At 35.4% G+C, this 22,110-nt stretch overlaps 2 protein-coding genes across 3 annotated transcripts; both read right to left on the reverse strand.

Moving 5' to 3' along the window:
* Window positions 1-3,267: 3,267 nt before the first annotated feature.
* LOC117616167 (TORTIFOLIA1-like protein 2) lies at window positions 3,268-9,531 on the reverse strand. Of its 2 annotated transcripts, XM_034345398.1 has the most exons (9): window positions 9,488-9,531; window positions 9,190-9,321; window positions 7,904-8,700; window positions 7,154-7,348; window positions 6,969-7,071; window positions 5,417-6,075; window positions 4,149-4,856; window positions 3,616-3,781; window positions 3,268-3,489 (listed from the first exon to the last, which is right to left on the reverse strand). In XM_034345398.1, exons 3-9 carry the CDS (start codon window positions 8,552-8,554, stop codon window positions 3,485-3,487), a joined length of 2,487 nt encoding a protein of 828 aa, XP_034201289.1. In that variant the 5' UTR covers window positions 8,555-8,700; window positions 9,190-9,321; window positions 9,488-9,531; the 3' UTR covers window positions 3,268-3,484. The 2 variants fall into 2 exon arrangements, with proteins under 2 accessions (XP_034201289.1, XP_034201288.1); XM_034345397.1 differs by lacking the exon at window positions 3,268-3,489 and having other exon boundaries at window positions 3,602-3,781.
* Window positions 9,532-10,435: 904 nt separating this feature from the next.
* On the reverse strand, window positions 10,436-21,799 carry LOC117621167 (cycloartenol synthase 2). The gene is made up of 19 exons (XM_034351498.1): window positions 21,578-21,799; window positions 21,216-21,426; window positions 19,077-19,262; window positions 18,769-18,858; window positions 18,484-18,678; window positions 18,265-18,349; window positions 17,508-17,674; window positions 16,990-17,178; window positions 16,175-16,288; window positions 15,618-15,740; window positions 15,393-15,515; window positions 15,219-15,317; window positions 14,202-14,258; window positions 13,600-13,646; window positions 13,354-13,497; window positions 12,974-13,151; window positions 12,373-12,453; window positions 11,675-11,758; window positions 10,436-10,766 (listed from the first exon to the last, which is right to left on the reverse strand). Exons 2-19 carry the CDS (start codon window positions 21,411-21,413, stop codon window positions 10,653-10,655), a joined length of 2,274 nt encoding a protein of 757 aa, XP_034207389.1. The 5' UTR covers window positions 21,414-21,426; window positions 21,578-21,799; the 3' UTR covers window positions 10,436-10,652.
* Window positions 21,800-22,110: the final 311 nt, after the last annotated feature.

Below are 22,110 nucleotides of genomic sequence, written 5' to 3' on the forward strand. Positions count from 1 at the left end.
AAATTCATAAAGTATGAGGGTTAATTCCACATCATACTTTTAATAAAAGTAAATGTGCGGTAAAGTAAATTCATAAAGTATGAGGGTTAATTCCACATCATACTTTTAATAAAAATAAATGTGCTGTAAAGTAAATTCATAAAGTATGAGGGTTAATTCCACATCATACCTTAAGTAAGAGTAAATGTGCTTGTATGGGTACTAATTCTGCTCCATACTTTTTAAATAAAAGTAAAGGCAGCTGTGTGGACGATAAAACCGCGCCACACCTTTAAATAAATATTGCCGTATGGGTAATAAACCTACACCATACCATAAATAAAATAAATGTGGGGATAAAAACCTCCACCTAATATATATGAAGTGCATAATATATTATATAGTGTGGGCAATATAACTGCGCCACTATTCAAGATATAATAGATGGGTTTTAAGATCACACCATCATTTTATTACAATAATTTGTATTACAACGCGATGGGTAAAAATTACACCACCATAAAATAACAGGACTGATTAAATAACTTAGAAATTACAAATTACGTTACAAAGAAGTAAATTAAACAAGCATGGATTAAACAACATAGAAATTGTGAGAACACAAAAAAAAAAGTTTGCATGTCGTTGTAGTAGTAAAGTGAGAGTAGACATATGACAGAGAGGAGACAGAGAAATAACCACATAGTGTTGAGTTGAAAAATTTCAGAAATAAAAGGAGAGACTATCGTGCTGATAACGTGTTATAAAATTAGAATAATAAGAGGATGAGAAGTACCACTGTAATATTGGGAGTGGAATTATATTTCTCTTTGTGGTGTTTACACTGACAGAATTTCTCCTCAGATATACTCCACTCCTTCTCTTTCTCTCCGACTCTCACTCTTTCTTTTCTTCATTTGGTGTATTTTACAAGTGAATGAGCAAGCCTATTTATAGACTAATCTTCCCAACATAATGATTTCATCTTTTGACTATTCTTCCTTCTTTTCTAACACCATCATTTCTCCTTTTGACTACCATACTCAACACCACCGTTCATTTCTCTTTATGTGGGCTTCACCAATATTATTTACAACAGATCTTACTTTAATCAAATCTAAATTATGGGGAGGGATTCAAACTCGGGTGCAAAGTGGGGAGAACATCTACTCTAGTCAACTTGGCTGGCTAAGTTCATATGCAAACATTCTGCAACTTGAGTTATGCTTTTTCACCTCTTAAACCTTTTCTTATATATAAGATAATAATAATTACTAAGAGTTATAAAGCCCATAAGGAAATTATGCTTAAAAAAATAGAAATGGGCAATCATTTCCATGTATTAAAGGCCAAACTACATAAAACCCCTCAAACTATAGTCATTTTTAAATTCATATCTAATTTTAGAGACATTTACGAGTACATGCTCAAACTCCCTGAAACCCTACAATTTACCCCATCCGTTAACTAAACCCTTAGTTAATATGTTAAATGCTGATGTGACATTTGTGGGACTTTTTTTTTTTTTCACGTGGACAAAAAATTAATTAAAAAATTAATTTTTAAATTAATTTAATAAAGTAAACATATTAAATTAAAAATTAAAACCTTACCCAGATTCTCTCTCTCCCGATTTCTTCCCCCACCACCCAGATTTCGTCGGCTTGGTTCAATGAAGCAATTGAAGGATTCATAGGGGTCTTCCATGTTGCTCACCCCATGCCTATCAAAGAACTTGATGAAGAAGCAGTGACCAAAAAAGCTGTCCAAGGAGCCCTGGGCATATTGAAAGCCTGCCTAAATTCCAAGACTCTGAAGAGGTTGTGTACACTTCTAGTGCATCAACTGTGGCTTACAGTGGCAGCAGCCAAGACTTGGTGGATGAGAGCTCATGGAGTGATATTGAATTTCATAGGTCTCTTAAAATATTTGGAACTTCATATGTTGCTGCCAAGACCAAAACAGAGCAAGCTATCCTGGAATTTGCAGAAATTGGGTGGAGGAAAAAATCTGGGGGGGAGGGAAGAAATTGGGAGGAAGGGAGAATCTGGGTAGGGTTTTTATTTTATTTCTTAATTTTAATTTAATATGTTTAATTTTTTAAAATAATTTAAAAAATACAATTTTTATTAGTTTTTTATCCATGTGGAACCTCACATCAATTAAAAAATAGATCTCACAAATACCCCATCAGTATTTAGCAGATTAACTAACAATTTGGCTAACAGAGAGCGTAAATTGTAAGGTTTCTGGAAGTTTGAACATATACTCATAAATGTCTCTAAAATTGAGTATGAACTTGAAAATGACCTTATAATTTGAGGGGTTATATGTAATTTGTCCTTCAGCAAGCAAATGGGTAACTTATTAAATAAATAATGTTTAATTTCTTCACAAAGTTTTAATATTTGAAGTTTGTTCTTACTCTTTGATATTTTTAAAATTGAATGACTCTTTCTTTATGATATATTAAAGACCTTTCCAAAAAAAAAATTTAATTTATTAACTTCTAGTACATAAGTTTTTCCAGGCGAAAAAAAAAAAAAAAACTAATTTTTAGTACTGTTTTGGGAATATAATTGCACTAGGATGCATAATAGTTTAAACTTTAAAATTCTATTATATCAAATCTATGTTCTCAGATGATTTGTAGGAGAAACTTTCCTTTTTGCTATTTGTAGGAGCGATTTTCGTCCCACAAGAATATTCACTTAAGATTCTTCCGTCTTTTTCGCTTCTCTTTCTTCCTGCAAAACAAATCAGAGTAAAAGGACCACACCCAGGGGTGTTGGTTAAAGACCCTCCGATGCCTAAGTTAGGTTGAGTGTTTGTAGAAAAACCGAGTGGCCGGAGTCTCGTGTGTGAGAGAAAGAGTATGATGGCTAGGGTTTGTGAGGGATAATTTCTGCAGAGTTTCAAATAGAAATTTAGACATACCTCAACCTTTGTGCATAGCCATCTATTTATAGGTGCCTCGGAATCAGAAGAATAATTCCATAGATGAAAAGAAATTATTCTTCTCTAATTTGGCGAGGTTGGTGTAATTAGGGAATTGATTTAAATCAAATCCCTAATTAAGGCAAGAATCAAATACATCCCATTTAAATCAAATAACCTCCCAATTAAATTAGGTAACTCCCAATTAGGTCGAATAAATCTCAAATTGATTGGTTTAATTATTTAACCTGGGAGGAGATATTTTGCTTCCACACTATTAAACAAAACCAGACCAAAAAATTAAAAAATTTGATAATAAAAAAGAAAAAGAAAAACCCTTTCTACATAGTATGCTGAAAATGGGAACTCCCATACTGATGAAAACGGAAAAACTCTTGGTTTTCAATACAAGATGGAGAGATGGATGTGCACATTACATTACATACAACAGGAAAATGAATTTCTGACTGAAATTGTACTACCAGTACTAAAGTATCTTACACAATGAGTGGAATCTGCAAGCACCATAACATCATAACCTTGGTTTATTATCTGACTCTCAGGAGCATTATCCTACAGAAGCAGAAGATTGTCATTAGTGACACGCCCTTGAACGGAAAATTTAGAAACTGTACTAAAAATATAAGTGTTGGACAAGGAGCATGTATCTGATAACAGAGATATGTTAAGTAGCCTTACCCCATAAATGATGCAACTTCACAGCAAATTGAGTAACGGATCTTCTCTCTGAAGGATTCGAAAATTCCATGTTCACAGCTTCCTGGATAGAAGACAAGAATTCTTGCTTTGCTTTTGCAGACAGACCAAGGTAATTTGGTCCATGAGTGGTGCTCAAGTCAGCTATCTAAATGAGTGAAAATGACCATGTGTTAACATTTTGCTCTGGAACACATTTTGGTTTCTATGCAACAAAATTTTGAAATGGCTAACAGAGGTGGAAGAAAAGCCACATTGGTTGCTTCTTAGTAAGTTTGAATCATTTTAACAAATTCAAGTTTCAGTTGTATTACATGACAGTGCATAATATGAACTAAAGTGAAGATCTAGAAGTTCTGCATCAAGTTACAATGAGGCTGCTCTATAGTTATGGACATAGTTCTTAAAATATAATTCTATGCTACTATAATGTATGGAAAGAATGTAGACATGTTGGCAATCAATTTGTTCATAATAAAAGTTACGTTGTATTAATCATGTATAAAAGCACTTGCCTGCTGCAACCAAGGAATTATGGTATTGATAAACCTTTGTTCTAGGAGATATGACGCTAAAATGCTCAGAACACCGCTGGCAGTTTTAGGAGACAAACATTCTAGAACTGGACCAGTTCCATCAAGAAGCTCAACCAGAACAATTTCATCACCAGAACAAAGAGCTTCCACATATGCAGAGTCTAGGTCCCCTTCACATAGAAAACCTTTCACTTGTTTCCAGAGGCTATTCTTACTTTCTACCACATTTTGTCTCACCTTAGTACTAGAAGCTGAAGAAAACATAGCATCAGTCCTTGTTTGACTATTACCTATCCTTTGTGTTCCCTGCCCAGGAATTTTTCGAATGTCTTTCCCAGTAGGGTTCCTGGTAAGCTTCACCTTAGCATTGCTCCATGTCTCTGTACTTTGTTTTGCGGAACTGTTCGCTTGGCTCCTGCCAAATGTGTTTTCCTCCCAAATATCAGAATGTTTCACTGACAACAACGAAGGCTGTCTGTTGCGCACATCTATAGATGGCCTAGGAGTGCTTGTGGAGAGTCTTGGAGAATGCACAGGTTGGCTTTGTTTCATGAGTTTGGAGGTTGCTAGATTGGAATGCTCCCCCCTGTGTACAAAGTTCTGAGCTAATCCATCTACAACATGTTCTAGACCTACCACCCTTGTTTGTAACATGGACAAGCTATCCATTATGCCAGACGTAAAGACCTGTGAAAGAGTTCAATACAAGAGCTAAATTACAGGGTTCACAGTAATTAACGATGTATGGGGAAAAAAGATATTCTGATTTCTAAGCACTATATGACAGAATGACCATATATTTCAAATACAATTAGACTGCTCAAAAAGTCAGGTAGGACCTCTAGAAATTAGACCTTAGCCAAGACAGCCAACTACAAGTTTACCTCAAGAATTGGAGAGGGAAAAAAATGGAACTAAGATGACACAAGATGCAATGCTAACAATTACTTTCAGACGTTCAGGATTATAAAAAAAAAAATCTTATATGAAAGGATACAGTGACTCCAGAACTTAAAACTTTTGTACCTGGAAATTGAATGGCATGCCTACTCTTTCATGATGATTTAGCAACAAACGCAGTGTTATCAATTGATTGTCGTTGATATAAAGTTCAAAAAATCTTACAGATGGCACTCAAAGTTTTTGCATAGAACAGCATATCAAAATGTTTAATTAATTATCTAAGAGTTTAAACAAATGGTGAAGCAACTAACACACATCATGTCTGAAAATATCAATATATGTACCTGTAAAAGATCCATTAAGTTGGACTGTTTGGTTTCAATCTCCACTAGTTGTTTTCTAATGCAAACCACTTCATTTGCCATTTGTGAACAGCATCCATGTGGAGAATGGGAACCAGATTCTGTCACGGTTGAATCAAGACTTCTACGGTCGTGTATCCTTTCAGAGTACATCTGTTTCTCACTACTAATTTCTTCAGCTGCAAATCGCTGATTTCTTCCTACTGGCTTCTGCAAACCACCTTTATCACTGCTATGAGAACCTGTAACAAACTTCGCCTCAAGGTCATCCGTGACAAGATTGGACCCAGATGAACACTCTTGCTTTTCATCCATAGGCACATATTCATATCCAATGTCCTGTGTGCTTGTAAAATCTGTGCTCGTCCGTTCTAAAGTCTTTGTAATAGAGCTACCCTCAGATTCTTCATTGTTAAATTCAGACAAAGAAGCATTGTGGGTTTTTGGAACTGCAATTTCAATATGCCAATCATCTTCATTGGAACGTTGATGATTTTCCACATAACTTGGACATGTTTTTTTCATAGACAAAGGAATCCTGCTCTTGGTTGAGCCAGTAACAGCTTTCTTGAGTGTGATATCCTTCCGTCCAGATTCACTAGCACTAGTGATATCACTGTAGTCACCTCCACAGAAATTCTCTGAAGAAAATTGGTAAAGCATTATGAGAACAAGCAAAGCGCATTAAGTCAAGAAACATTCCAGAACTAAAAAGAAAAAAACAAGAAGATATTTTCTTATCAATCAAAGCAGGCTTTCTATACACTAGTAATATACATGAGGAATTAGGCCCCCTATCATAAAAGAAAAATGAAGAGAAAACATAATTGAGGAAGCAGTATAACACGAAAGATATCATGATGAAAGACGATCTCTTTATCCACACAGCATCGGAAGCTAAAGTAACTCATCAGAGGAATATTAAAAAGTTCATATGATGAAAGATGTAGAACATTGTAAAACAAGACTGCTTTCACCTATTAAACCTGTTCCTCCAAAAGTACACCAACATTTGAAGGGGAGTTTATGGAGCAGGAGCATGTATATTTTAAGCATGGGTTCAACTAGACCTTTATCATCAAAACCAAGTAAGATAAATAAAATCAGCTACAACTCGAGTTCATATTTGGACTTTCAGGTTAAACACTTCATAAACTCCTTACATAAAGTTGAAGTTTTCCTTTCATCCTAATATACAGGAACTATTCTCAAGGAATTTTATTGAATTTCAGGTAATAGAATAGTTTCCTTTACTAGGTTAATAAAACTGCACAACTACGCTAGTCATTGTAGGATTCAAGATGCATCACAAAATGTCCAAATCCGATTGAACTGCACTAGCTTCCAAATCTTCTTAGCTTAATAGGAAGCATCCAGAAGCAACACAAAGAAAGTACCAGAAAACAAGTAAAACCAACTATGGATTTAGATGTTTATGCGAGCATCCAGCACACAAGATAGAATTGAAGTAAAATGTAGCAAGTAAAACCAATCTGAACACACATATACAGATACTGGCAACCAGTCAGTAAACCTTTTATGGAAGATCCAGCTTCTGAAGGTTCAGAAGTATCTGATCCTGGAAGACTTTTCCAGCACTGTAGAGCCTGCAGGACCGTATCCCTAACTGGTTTCACCTAGAAACAAAAGAAGCACCAATAGTTTAATCATCTGCATGAAAGAAGATTCTCCGACTGTAGATCTTTAATTAACACTAACCTTGTCAAAGCGACAAGATTCAAGGGAACGAACGCAGGAAGCCTTAAAAGAGCCCAAGAAGGATCCACCACCTGAAGCTATTTCCCCTAACGCTATGCATGCAGCTTTGCGTGTTGTCCAGTCATTACTCTTGAGAGATTCTTGAATGCTAGCCATTGCAGCAGAGAGAACATTTTGTGTTGGAGCACCCCCTGCCTAGAACAGAAAATCAAATTGTGCACCAAAAAACATTTCTACCACACAAAGTACAAAAAGTATAGGTGCTACAAAATATACAGTAAGATAAAATAAACACAAGCATGTGAAGTATAAAAGTAGGTTGTTTAGAAGCGTAGTAGCCAACAGCACTATCCCATCCCATTCACTGATTAATTGAAAAAACGCTCTGTACTATGATTGAGAGGGAACACCATATAGCATGTTTTACAAATTCTAATGATTAATGTGAAAACAGAGATTCAAAGAAGATTCTTTTGCACACAAATAAGTACGCAAACTAATGCTATTCATGCAAATACATCAATCTGTGATGATTAAACGAGCTGTCATCTTAAATTGCTTTCATTGGTATAGATTGTAAACTCAACATTAAAAACCTCTCCTTATGTGAACAATTACTCGAATGATTTGCAGATAGAAATCAATTAACAGTTCTTCATACAGCATTTGGAAAAACAAAATTTGCAATACCAGAATCATAAAAGACAATCAATAATATCATGAACAACTTATGTTTGCTTAAGAACTCACCTGGATAATACTTCTGTTCAATTCAATAATTCCTGGCTTCGCCATGAAATGTGGATTTTTTAACAACTTTATTGTTCGGTTCAACATACGCTGCAGAATTGAAACTGGAGGATCATGACTATTGTCAATGACCCTAGCTAAACACAATGCTGAACCCGACTGCACCTGCCTGTTTTGTTCACCCAGAGCTTCGAAAAGTGGCCTTACTAAGACAACAAAGACTCCATCACCCTCACCTGTATTATTACTCAATTTTGAAGCCAAAACACCCAGAGTCTCCACACATGCATCTCTCACAACAGAGTCTGGGTCCTTTAATCGCTTAACAATGCTGGCAACCATCTTACCAAGATGCAGCCCAACAAGCCCCTCATGATATCTCACTAATGTACCGACCAGTCTAATACATTCCTTTCGAACTGCACTCTTTTGTTCTGAATCTGTATCCAAAATACAAGACAGAAATGGAGCAATCCCTTCTGGGGTTAAGCACTCGGCCATCTTCTCAAGTTCCTCAACGCCTATTTGGTAAGTATCTCGATCAGCAAGTTTGTTCAGTGCACAAACCACCTTGTGTTTTAACTCAAAAACCACCTGTTGCGTATTGACTCTTGTGGGTCCCCTACCTTTAACATGTGCATGTCTCTTCATCTTGAATAGTAGCTAGAAATGCACAAGTCCTAACCATACAAGATTAATTCCCTTCAAAGTTGGGATTGCTGATGGGTATAAAAGACATCACAACTTAAATATATCAGTGGAAAAAACTTGGTTTTATTGTTCAAAATATTGAAATCCTGCAAAGTCAAAGTAGACAGGAGTTAAACAAGGCAAACTAAACATTATTCATTTCTTATACCATGATGAACTGAAACCAAGTAGTAACTAATCAAATGCAACCCGATATTGCTTCATTCAATTTCTTCTTTTCTTTTCTTTTTCTTCTCAAAAGTATATTTTAATGAAGAAAAAAGGGAGAAACAAGTTGAAACTTCAAGCATAGATGTTGGACAGTTTAGGACCAACAAAAGAAAGGTAGTACAATCAATCATGTGGTTCAAAGTTTGAGCCTTTTTTTGAACTTTTTAAGAAAACACACAAACCACATAAAAGAGGAAAAAAATTCAAAACATTCCCACTATTTATTACTCAATGTTCCTATAATCAGTGTTTTGAGCATCAAGCTAAATCCTAAATGTTATTTTTTTAAAGCATTCAAGGAACTCTAAAACAAATTATGAAACAACTAAGATTTAAACCCTAAAAGTCTTAGAGCAAGCACTTACACATAGTCTCTGTCAGTTCCCGAGTAGAATTACACCGGGGCCAAAAAGGAGGGTTTTGCATTGTTACTTTAGAACGCAGTATCAAAGCTTCCTCTTCTCCCATTTTCTTTTATTTTTCCGGCGCTTTCTTGGCTGCCAAACAGAAAATAAAATGTAGAGAGAGATTAAGGAACAAAATTTGAAAGAATGCCTTGGAGATTAACGAAACTTAGAATATAAACAAAGGAATTAATAAAATACTCAAAAGAACGAATCTCAGGGAGCGTTTCTTCTGGGACGGAGTTCGAGAAAATCTTACCCTGAGAGAGAGAGAGAGAGAGAGAGAGAGAGAGAGAGAGAGAGTTTTTTTCTTGGTGTTTATGGTTTTTTGTTTTTTGAAATGATGATGACCTTGGCTTCAAATTTCGCGCTCAGTGCTGGGTTTTCAAATTTAGAAAGGGAGCGTTTGGATTGGAGCTTGGGGTTTGTTTTAACCAATAATTGCAGCTTGGGCACGTGGAGCCCACATGCAACTCCTGATCTCCTTAACCTTAACCGAAGAGCATAATAATGCTTTTAAAAACCATATTTCAAATGTGGAATGATAATTTGAGAATGTGAAAATGTTGTCAAACAAGGAGTAGTTATAATTTGGTATCAGAATATAGTAATGTAGTATACTCGTTCACGTGTTATAATAAAAGTTGATGTTTATCTATGCACACTTAAATTTGAATAAGAACAAAATGAAGAAACCATCGTATTTCAAATAACTAATTGCATATATTTATTTCAAATCTATTCCGAAACTCTAGGGTTTAATCCCCTTCTGCCCCAAAATATCGATTTTATAAAATAAAAAATCCTTCCAAATTTCTTACATCTCATTATTTCAAATACATTCAATCTAATATTCACATTTTTTGTAATAGAAAATTTAGCATTATTATGAAATCCAAATACTTCCTTTCAAATACCTTCTTCCAAATATTTCAATTTTTAAATGGATTTACTAAAGTAGTCCCAAACAGGACTCCTCCAAATCCATCAATTCAAACGGGCCCTAAAATTTATTTCAATTTCCAATAAACCCTCGCCCAAGGCAAACACAACAAAGGGCTGTTATTTAGAGAGAACATTGAATGCCTATATTTTATTTTATAAATGTGCACTATATTTTTCTACCATAAGTACTAAACAAGATTTGTTGATTCCTCATGCAAGGTAATGAGTATGCCTCACTGAGTGTTAAGATGGGTAAAAGCTGTGCCTCAGCCAAGTAACTTCAAAATTACCATATGAGATACCACTATGATACACAATCACCTGGAATTTGTTATGATTTATTTCCTTTTCTTTTATGAAATTTTTTTAGGCTCTAGAACTCATTACTTTGCGATGTTTAGTTGACAAAAAAGGGAGTTGAATTTGAAATACATTAACTTGCATGAGAGAATGTTATACAAATTAATGGCAAGGTTTGCTCATGAAGCCTGCAACACCCGGCAGCGGTATTCTCCCAGTGCCCATATAGGGAATATGTTCCGGTATGCGGCATACGTGATCATACAGTTCCGGTTGAAGACACCCATGATTTCCTGTAAAAAAATTGTCAAAGGAAAACGATTAAACGCATCTTCAACAGGTGACAGAGTAGAATTAAAGCATCATTGCACTAATAGACCCCATATTAATGTTTCGGAAATGACATCAAAATTTAAGAAAACAATTTATTGAGATTAGAAGCTAGCATTAATTTCATTTTGGCAGAACATCCAACAACACCTTGATAGTAAAAGGGATTTATTAATGCTGTCCCTAAGGTTAATGTTTCAAGGTTTGAGTTCCATTCTTTCTTGACCCTTCTAATTAGGGATTTCAATTACTATACAGCAAATACGTTTACATGATACCAACACAGAAAGACTTAATCATACCTCTCAGCCTTGCCTAAATTAATTCACACAAATTGTAATGAAATGCACTACAATTCAACCAACTCTCTCCTATTGATTTGTCAAAATTCCTCCACATAAATCAACATCCAAAACTTTGTTCAACATTAAGAAGAATTAAAATGATGAGAAATATCCATATAATTCTAAAACCACCCTGTGTGGCTTGACATGGTTTCTTGTTATCTTCTGCATGCTTTTCTTTATACATTTTAAATCAACCAAAAGCACAATGAGTTTTCTTCCATCCAAAAAACGTGTCAAGCTAAAGCTCAGAGCAAAACAACACAATTTTCTATACAAAAATGTGCTAATATTACGAGGAATTAATATGATGTATTCATAATTTTCCCAAAAAGTTTGTTCAATTTCTAATACAAATAACTATCTTATCAATATCATATGTTCATATCCTAACATGAAGAGATCTTGTTCAATGCAATATTCACTAGAAACCCAAAAAGACAAGAATCATGCAAAATGGTAGAAACTTAGAGCACTTGTTCTCAGGCTATGCATTTTAAATAGTACTGTAACAAACAATGAAGTACCTCTTGAGGAAAATCCCCGTTCTCCATTTGAGAATTTATCAAACATCTTGCCGCACAGTGCAACGGTGTTGGATCTCTCTCAGCCTGCTCCAATAGAAAGACTACCACAATCAGCAAAAATGCAAACGCTAGGAATAACACCAACGAAAGCAGTGTACAAAAATCCCTATCAGCATCAGAAAACGAACAAATGGGAAGTACGTGGATCTGGAGGGAAAAAGGGTCAAGTTTTTTGGAGTTGTGTCTTGGCAGTTATGGAATTGTTTGGTTGGAGAGGAATGGCAGAACTTTTATCGAAAAATGCAGAGCATGAAGATCTCTAGTGGGAGAGGGCCAGATTTTGTGTGTTTCTGTGGGATTCAATGTCTAATGAACAGAGAGGCTTCACCTTTTTTTCTTAAGGGGGGTTAAAGAGTGGCTGTATTGTCCTAAATCGTTAGAACTTAGAACTAGGACTTATGTTGTCTGTAAAATTCTGGTGTTGTACTGAGTGTTTGGACAGTAGAGGCTTTGTTTGTGTATTTGGTGGACTCCACTGCTCGTCTACTTTAGTGTTTTGATGATTAGCTCATATTAATAAAACTACTTGTTCTTATCCGATTAAAAAAAAACCCAAAACAATTGTTGCGACATGAGAATAAGTTGAATAAAAACATACACATGTACATGAAACGTATTTGGTAAAACTACATGCATACCTGCCCAGCGTCAATAAGAGCCAACATGGCCCATCCAGTATTTACCACATGAGACCTATCACCCTCAAGATTTGTGTACACCTGTCCAGAAAAGCGATAAGAAGAACATTAGAAGACAAGAATCACAAAAACTATCACAATAAAATTTTAATCTAGAACCAATTTAATATTGTCACCTCAGTCAAGAACCATCCCATTACTAGCAAAGTTACAATCTCTTCAAGAGTCTCTTTTTTGGCAAAGACATCAACATATTAGGTACACTATGAAATTAAAGTATAAAGATAGTGCATTTTCAAAAACAAATGTTATAAATATTCTACGCCTTGTTAACCAGTTCTCTATCAAATCACTGTCTGAGAGTTTTACTAAAAGAAAAAACTAAGGACTCAAGACTGTCACAGGTTTTCATGGCCATATAACCATACATTGATGATAAGGAAATAGAAGCTTCATTTAGATTCAATATATAAATACACAGACACACACATACAAACACATATCTTGTTCTATATCAGGATTGATGAACCACTTGATAATTTATAGACAAATATGTGCATTTATTTGATAACTAAGAAACAATTAAAATCAACAGACTTGCCTTGTTTTGACATGATAGATAACTCTCGGCCCAGCCACCAGAAGCAAGCTGTTTTGATAGAAGAAAATCACAAGCTTTACGAATGCTAGAGCTATTGTTATAGTTCCTTCCAGCAGCCACCAACCCTTTTACCCCAAACCATGTACCATAAGTGAAGCAAACCCCCCATGAACCATACCTGTTCAGCAATTTTAGAAATAAAAGGTGTGATCAAACTGAGAACATTGAAGTTTTCTGTAGAAGCAACAAACAGGGAATCATAAATTGTGTTACACTTAAAAAGTGTACATGCATTGATTGAGCAAATTCTGAAAAACATATAGATCAGAGAATAAGAAAGCAGCTAGAAAGAGCTTATATAGTGGTAAACAGGGGCAAACCATGAACCATCAGATTCTTGTATCTGTTCAATAAACTCAACAGCTCTTTTAATGCAATGCTCAATTTCTTCGCTCCGATGACCAGGATATAGTTTCTTAAATGATGCCAGAGCTTGAATAGCAGCTGAGGTACATTCGACATAACTACAGAGACATGTAGAAAGTACTTACTACTAATTAAGTAATTTGAAAAACAAAAACAAAAATTAATGGAAACCGACGCAGTTTAAGGTGCTGATATCTTACGGATAATCGATAACAATGTCACCAAAGGTTTCAGCAGGGTTGATCAACTGGAAAAAGAGAAGAAACAGTGAAAAAGATTAGGTCCCCCTGATCTCAGGAGGTAATGGTGAAAAGCATAGATTATTGCGACAGATTCTACATTTGGGCCAAAAGAAGGGCATCAACTTTAAATCATTATATGAGTCATCACATGCAATAGTGACTTTTTCCAAGTTTGAAGTAAAATTTACTAGAGAAGAAATGATAATTTTTCCATAAAACGAATTATGAGAGTTTGATCTACATTTCAATGGTAAAATTTTCTTATACATTTTCCATTGTTCAAGTGGTTTTCACTATCTTGAGTTAATAAACAACAGGAGAATGAAGATACCCTTAAACAGGAATCTTAGGATATCTCGCGTAAGGGCTTTGATGATGTGCAATCACCAAACAGAATTGGACATATAGAGTAATGAGGTCCTTTTAAGGTGCACTACAGAAATTCTAACACTTACTAGACCGAGGAGATTATTAGATGGCAGTCATATTACTAGATCATGGACTTGAGCAGAATCCACCAAAATAAAATGAAGCAAAGTGAATGATAATGGAGAGTCTACCTCTAACCACCTGTAGGATCTTGTAAGTTCGTATGTTGCAAAGCCACCATCACTATTCTGCAATCACATTATAATAGATAGCTATCAGTGACTAAAAAAATTCTTTCGGGTTATAGCTCAGTTGTTACAGAGAAAGCAAAGAAGAGCATTAATTAGAAATCTGTAGACGGGGCAAGAAAGAAGCATCATGATCAATTAACACAGTTCAGATTGTAATGCAATAATAGGTCCAAATAAAAAAGGCATTGTCACATATACTAGTGGCAGTATATGCTTTATTTATTTCACCTTTAAATCATCACAACTCACCCTCCACACCGGAATTTTAAGAGAATCAGATTCGTATAAAGTTCCATCCCTCTCTTTAGATTTTTGTAAATAAGGGTATATACATAAAAAAATCAGACTTCTCTGTATCCATCAGCTTAGTCATAAAAAATGGTTTAAAAAATACGGGTAAGGTTTAAGGTAGGTGCAACCTAGGATATCAATTTAAAATAGGTACTGCAAAATGCTGCTGCTGATGATGATGATCTTGACATTGTTGATACATTGGATGGGGTATTTAATCTAAGTGATAGATAAATCTAGCAGAGGACGGGAGTGAAGCCTCTGATAAAAAGCTTAATGGATTGAGAATAGAGATCCTGTACTCTAGGTTAACCTTAGATGAGGACTGGTGCAACTTACCATTCTTTTGTGGTTGTTAATGTTGATGATCTTCAGGAGAGGCATTTATTAGAAAAGATAAATGTCAATACAACTGCAACAGCCAAAAATCCTAGACAATATTAATAAAATTGGTTCTTGTGAAGTTTGAAAATTTCATTGTTCTAGGACTGTAATCACCTTATAAATAAATGTCACTTTATCACATATTTATAGTCACATGCAAGCTGCATTTTTACCACTTCTAAAGACACCCTTCAGTGCATAAATAAGTAGTTCTTGGTGATGTTATGGATGGTAGAAAATTAATACACATATCTACTTCAGACTATAATGGTCTCAGCTAACCTGCAATGAGAGTACGACATTGACAGAATCATATAACCGCTTTGCATCTAGTGGTTCACCAACAATTTCCGATGGAATTTTTGACAATGATAGAACAGCCTGAAAAAAGAAAGGCTTAGAAATAGTTAACAAGGAATAAACAAATGCATCGTGTTCAATTTGGTCAACACTCACTTTCAATCCTTCTGCAGTGCAGTCTGAGATGGGCCATCCATGATCACCAGTAGAAAAAGGCCAAGCACCCTTTGAAATGTGGCGATACCAAAAGTCAAGATCACCTGGGCAATTTTCTAGAACCTTAATAAAAAATAAAAACAGTCAATTAGGGGAACGGCATGGCCATTAAAATATAACAGTATTAAGAAGCACAATGATTTCTGATACACATGGAAACGCCACCTGTGAATCCTTGATGAATTTATGTCCCTTTCTTAGAGTTGAACCAAATTCTTCTACAAGGTTGGTTGAGATAATTGCTTGAACGGCAAAAGCAGTGTCCCATAACTGGCTTCCATTGTACCCCTGCAGTGAGTCATAAAATCAGGATGCTCAACAGGAAACTCATTAAACAAATGTTGTCTCTTTAAGTGCTGTAAAACAAATCTGCATAACTGAACTTATTCGCAGTTAGAGGGTATTAAGACTTTCAAATGTGTCTGTCTCGGTAAGCACAGCAATGCAAGCATCTGGATAGTTGAATAAATCACAGCAGCTATAAAAACTTCAAAAACTTGTTCACCTACCTAGCAATTGTATTAAACTTGATCACATGTATTTTTGTAGAAAGGGAAATTACCATATCATATTATTGGTGACTACTGAATACAACTAGCACCGGGAGTTATGTAGTAATGTTTTTCAATAAGCATTCTAAAAGCTGTAACGTCACATTCACCAAACCAGAAACATGGAAGAATTATTAAAAACAGTTGAAGGTAAGATGGTAGTATACAGACCTGCATTTTCATGCCATCCTCAGCAATCCATAGATAATCATAGATTCTTGGAAGATGCAACTTGAAAGCCTCTGAATTCGGATCTTCTACCCAACAACAAAGCATATTTAACACCTGCAATCCACAACAACCTCAAACTGTAATTGCCAAATAGAAATATGCGAAAGGAAGGGGTTTTTAATGTACTGGTTACCAAAACATGAACATCAATAAAAACATAAGTGAATAACTAAAACACAGTTAAAAAAGTCATCCAAAAAAGGATCAGATTGATCAAAGATCAGTGAAGGCATATAAGAACCTAACTAATAAATAAACTTCAATAACAGTCTCATAATTATCACCAAGTTTGGTAGGCCAGAAAGTGGGAGGGATGAAGGGATGGAAAGATAGGAGATCCTTCATTTGGTAAAGATATGGGTCAGGAGAAAGGAAAATAGGGTGGATGAAAAGCCACTGCAGACCCTCCAAAACCAATGCGCTCATGGTATGATTGGAAGAAATCTATACAAATTGTTATAAAATTCCTTACAGAATACTAAAATATTCTTCCTAATAAAGGGCAAAATGTAATCTTTTATATCAAACTGTCCTTCCTCTCTCCTTCCTTTCTACCAAAGAAGAAGCAGAGAAACTTATATCCTTCTCACTTTCTATCTTTCCCATGTCTACTACCTGTTTTCTCCTTCCCACTCTCCATCATCTCTTCAAAATATAGTATAAGTCACAGCATTAAAAAATTATCTTTACTCTGCTTAACAGAAAGAAAGTTTAACACACAAGTGTGTGTACTGCTGAACCGCTTGGATACATACCTTATTCACAGGCCCAATGCAAATATAACGAGTATTCTCATCTTCATAATGTATGTGCTCAATTGCAGTTTTAAGAGCCTTTTCTCTCAACTTCTTTCCAGGCCAACGCATTAAGATTGGTTCAACAGCCATATGGAGAGAGGACCAAAGTATATCCTGTACAAGGGGGTGTGGGTAGTACAAATCTTCCTGCAAAAACAAAGAAACGAGTTTTCTTATTAGAAAAATCAGGATCAATGTGAAAGTAGAGACAGATACTTGACAGTATACCAATTGACGGAACAGTACAGATATGCAATCTGCCAACTGTAATCCATTAAGGTATCTCGAACTCATTCACTGAATTTTGTTCATCAATGTATCTTTTTCTTTTTTATAGGAACTATATATATATATTAATAAACAGAAATGTGAAAATGATACAAAAAACATTAGTAAATACTCAACACTTCAGTCAAGTTGTTGAAGAAGATTTATTACTCAACATTTTTGTTTTAATCACAATCACTTTGACCAACCTTTGCACACTGGTTGCGAGCCACATTCCAATCTATTTCATGATAGGGAACATTGAAAAGCTCTTTCCTCAAAGACAAGACTGTTGGTGTGATTGGGCCAACAAACCTCTTTCCATATAAGTAAGACATTGGCAAATAAACCATTCGGCAGTGACACCACATCCTTCCTGCAGAGTAAAAAGAAAATCAATTCCTCCGCTAGCGGATTTGTTGGAAGATCAAAACGATAGTTCATGTATGCCACAAGAAACCTTTATCTGAACTTATAGACAAAATTCATCATTGCACAGCTGAAGCTTCACTATAACAAAACTATAAACATACTAGTTGAGAACGATAGTTTAGAAGTCTCAATTGTAGGACAAAGAGCACAATTTTAAGAAGGGAACAAAAAATCCACTAGAATACAGCATATTTTGTTCATGGTTAGCAGAATAGGAATGCTATATCATGTGGAAGATGCTAAAAAAATAATCCAGAGCTTGATCTTTTCAGCATTAAATATTATTTAAAAAAAGGTTCAGTGTGAAGCATAAAATGTAGGCTATCGAATTAATATGAACGCCCAAACTATGTTGATTACCTTAGCTGATAGTACATTACAAGTTACTATCAGCCACGTTGGACAAAATTACAGAAACACCTGTTCTTTTTTTTCTTTTTCTTTTTCATAAGAAGAAAATCACTTATTCTCCAAAATCACAGCATACATACAGGAAATACACTCATCCACATAGAATGCATAAATGGCAAGAACCTGGATGGATAGGCAGCATGTACGGAAGAAGCCATATCTCAGGGGGCAAGGGATTATTGCCAGACCATTCAAATGCTCCCAGTACCTATTACAGACCACCAATACCAAAAAAATAAACAAATGGACTAGATTGTGGATATATAGAACTCATTCCAACATAAACTAGTAATCAAATGTGCAGGTCAGTTAGACCAACAAGATGAAGGTTAAGTTCTGAACTGATAACCACATTTTCCCCCACGATGTAATTGCAGTAGCACCACCATGGTCCAGAATCCATTTACGCCCGCTCTCCATCGCTCCTTGTCCATCTTTAGCTCCTTCACCAAGCAACCTTAAAGTAACATAAGTCAAGACACTACCAAACATAGTACTTGGGCCCTCAATGTGTAAGCCCCACCCACCATCTTTGTTCTGCAATTAAACATCTCTAAATTAACAAATTTTGGTCCCACATGCAGAACCTCTACAAAAATATATCCCACAATCTAAATTGATGCTTACCTGATGATTGTAAAGGTATCGACAAATCTCCTTCTTATGCTCATCTGATAAGACTGCATTCAATGCCCCAGTGATAGACAAAGTAATTACCTGATCATTTGATGGGAAGAAGTGTCCAGAATTAAAATGATTATTTCTTTCTGCAACGGATTTATTGTATAAGGAATAAAAAAATGAATGTTTGCAGTGCACTTTTATGTTCTTGAATGCTGAGACAATTGATTTAAAATACAATCCACCCATTTCGGGATTAGCTGGAATATTTTCCACAACATACAGTTGCTATTGGCAGCAGCATCAGCACTTACCAGGCCAGGCAGTAGAAACATAGGGCCACCATAGTCCCCGGGCCAATGTCCATCATGGGCTTGAAGACTTGAATGGAAATTTATAGCCCTTCTTAATGTATTTGTCACTGTCTCCCCCGTCACATCTTCTATGTCTTTTACTTTGATCTGGGGTAAAACAGCATGACCTGGGTTCTCCTTGGATAACTATTTTTCAGTGAGGAAAGATAAATAGTTATAATAAGTGATAACATTTATATATTATATTAAATTAACTTAATAGAAGACTAATGTTTGAGCATTGACAGGCTCATTCACCATTCCCCAAAGAGCAGAGCTAAAAAAAACTATTATATGATCATTCTCCCTTAAAACTATTATATTAAAACCATTAAACATTAACTAACAATTGATTCACAGTCTGACTGATTATTCCAGCGACAGGGAAATGTAAAGAAACAAGCAACTTTATCTGAAACGGTAATGATAACATGTAGAACAATCGATATTTTGAATGATCCTCTTTCATCATGCTTTTCCTCAAAACAGACAAAATAATCACTGATGGTCTATCCTTTTCCAGTTGAGAGATTTTGGGATGATTTTCACACAAAAATAAAATAAATAAATAAATTCAAGGAGCAGCTTGATATTCTGGATGACTACAGTAGCAAATCATAAACTCTTCGCCACCATTCCAACTATGGAAGGCATACGAAATTCTAGAGTCAATTTTTTGTAAGAAACCTTAATTCTATTATTAGAAAATTAGAACTATGATTATTCTTCAAATAATATTGGACAATATGTCAAAGGGAAAGCCTTTCAGAGAGTCTGCTGCTGTTCAAACTCAATAACTCTTTAGATGGAACCCACAAAAAAGAATTTTTTACAATCATACCAAGAAGTGGAAACCTGGGGAGGCAAAACACTAAGATGTTCTTTTTTGGATAAATGCATAGGTGAAGGATTATGATTGCATATTCGCTAACCTTAGAACCCAAGTCATTACAATATCACCTCTATCAGTTCTTAGAACCCAAGTCATTACAATATCACCTCTACCAGTCCATTAAACAGTCAGAATAATCCAAATTTTAGGAGAACTGAAAAGGCTGACGTATTTTCAGGAATACTTCCAATGAGTATTCTTACACACTTTTCCCCTTAACATTTAAAATGAAAAGACATAAAAGGTCAATCGTTTACAAGATTTATCATTGACTACAAAGTAGATGAATATAACAATAGTGCAAAGTGTTTACTGCTCCTTTAGCTTAATTTAGTGATACAATTTTATATTTAGTTGCATACTGACTTATACTTGTTCAAGTTGGCAGCTTTGGAATTTTAAAAGCGGAGTACTTTGTTCAATGAAATTTCAAAAGAAATGGCACTAAAATCATGTGGAGTGAAGGGTTGTCCTGGATTACAATGATAATAATAAAAATATTTTAAAAAGAGATTGGCAAAGGAACCAGCAGCATCCAACCAACATGACAATTAAGCGGAAACAGTAGATAACAGCTTAAAAATCATTCAGAAACCAAAAATCACATGTAATAGCAGCTTAAAAATCATTCAGAAACCAAAAATCACATGTAACTATTCAACGACAAAAGTAGCAGTATCCTAGTTTTTTATCCTCAGAGGCAGCTATAATTGACTCTTACATTTTGTGACATCTTCTGAAATTGGAACCAACAAGGAGATTGTCAAAAGGTTAATACTAAAGACAAATCCCCATTTGCTTAGAAATCTCATCCAAGGGAGACAAGAGAGCATATTTAGGAACTCTTCCAGAAGACTCAAAGTGACGCAAACAAGCTGCTATCAATTACTTTTCCATCCCCTCACTTCAAAAACACTCAAGAACTTCCCTTTCTCCATCATGGTTTCACAATTCACACCACCACGCAATTCCGCATTAACCCATTGATGACTTAGTCAAACCAGGTCTTTCTGGGGTCAACTTCAACTCTAAAATATAATATCAAAATATAAAATACATATTCATATTCAAGTCTTCAAGAAAGCACAAGATCCACAAATGAAAACCATATTACTTAAAAGTTCACGTAAGCACTCTCAAAACAAGCAGCAGAGCTTTCATTTTCATCAAACCAATAACGCATTTAAACACAGAGAGTAAATAATTACCTGCATGCGCATGAACAGATCGGAGCTGTGTTTCTTAACGAACCGATTGTTGCGAAAGTGCTCGCGAGCTTTCTCGATCTCGAGGAGCTCTTCGGGGGTGCCAAGCTTGGGATCAAACTCCCACACTTGCCTGCCCACATGATTGTTGAGTGTGCGCAGCCACGGGCTCCCTCCCTCCGCAATTTTCAGCTTCCACATTTTCTGGGTTCTTCTGTTTGGTTCCCGAGAAAACCAAAATGACAGAAAATGAGCGAACTTTAACGAAAAGAAAACAATTACAACCAATACAATAGCAAAAGTAGTTTGCTTTTTGGGAGTTTAAGATCTGTGAAGCGAAAGCGAAAGCGAAAACGAAAGGTTACCAGATTTCGATTATCAGTCAAATATTTGCACTGCTAGAGAAAAGACAGATAGAAAGCCGCTGAGAAATGCAGAGCTCTCTCTCTCTTCTCTCCGTCTTGCTCACTCCGAATGAGCGAGAAGTGTAGATGGGACTCTGAATGAGGCAGGTGGCAGTCGAGAAATTTAAACAATTTGGATTCACAGGGGTGATGAGAGAGAATGGCAGACAAACACACCGTGATTGTTTTGGCTGCTTTTGGATTTTTTGTTTTTTCCCATGCCACCGAATAGGCATTTTTAGCAATTGTGTTTTTTTTAAAATTGAGGTCTTCTAGAAAACAATTTGTGCTTGAAATGGTTAGGGGATGAACTCACTAAAGCATTTAAATTAATAATTAATAATTAATAATTTCAATTACAATAATGTGACCTTCTAGATGCATAAAGTTCCATGTTCTAGAATGTGATGTACATGACCATTAACTTGTGGCTCACCAGACTCCTCAGTTTGTTTTGCTACCATTTGCAGAATTGTTTTATTAAAATTTTCCTA

Source organism: Prunus dulcis, chromosome 1, assembly GCF_902201215.1.
Source record: "Prunus dulcis chromosome 1, ALMONDv2, whole genome shotgun sequence".
Taxonomy (NCBI): Eukaryota; Viridiplantae; Streptophyta; class Magnoliopsida; order Rosales; family Rosaceae; genus Prunus; species Prunus dulcis.

Excerpts from the sequence above, each read along its gene's own strand:
- LOC117616167 (XM_034345397.1), bottom strand. The coding sequence starts at position 8,554 with ATGAAGAGACATGCACATGTTAAAGGTAGGGGACCCACAAGAGTCAAT. Across the intron at positions 7,349-7,903 it reads TGAACAGAAGTATTATCCAG|GCAGGGGGTGCTCCAACACA; the intron begins GTGAGTTCTTAA and ends TTTCTGTTCTAG. Across the intron at positions 3,782-4,148 it reads TAATTCCTTGGTTGCAGCAG|ATAGCTGACTTGAGCACCAC; the intron begins GCAAGTGCTTTT and ends TCACTCATTTAG.
- LOC117621167 (XM_034351498.1), bottom strand. The coding sequence starts at position 21,413 with ATGTGGAAGCTGAAAATTGCGGAGGGAGGGAGCCCGTGGCTGCGCACA. Across the intron at positions 19,263-21,215 it reads ATCTGTTCATGCGCATGCAG|TTATCCAAGGAGAACCCAGG; the intron begins GTAATTATTTAC and ends ACTGAAAAATAG. Across the intron at positions 11,759-12,372 it reads CTCTTATTGACGCTGGGCAG|GCTGAGAGAGATCCAACACC; the intron begins GTATGCATGTAG and ends CTATTGGAGCAG.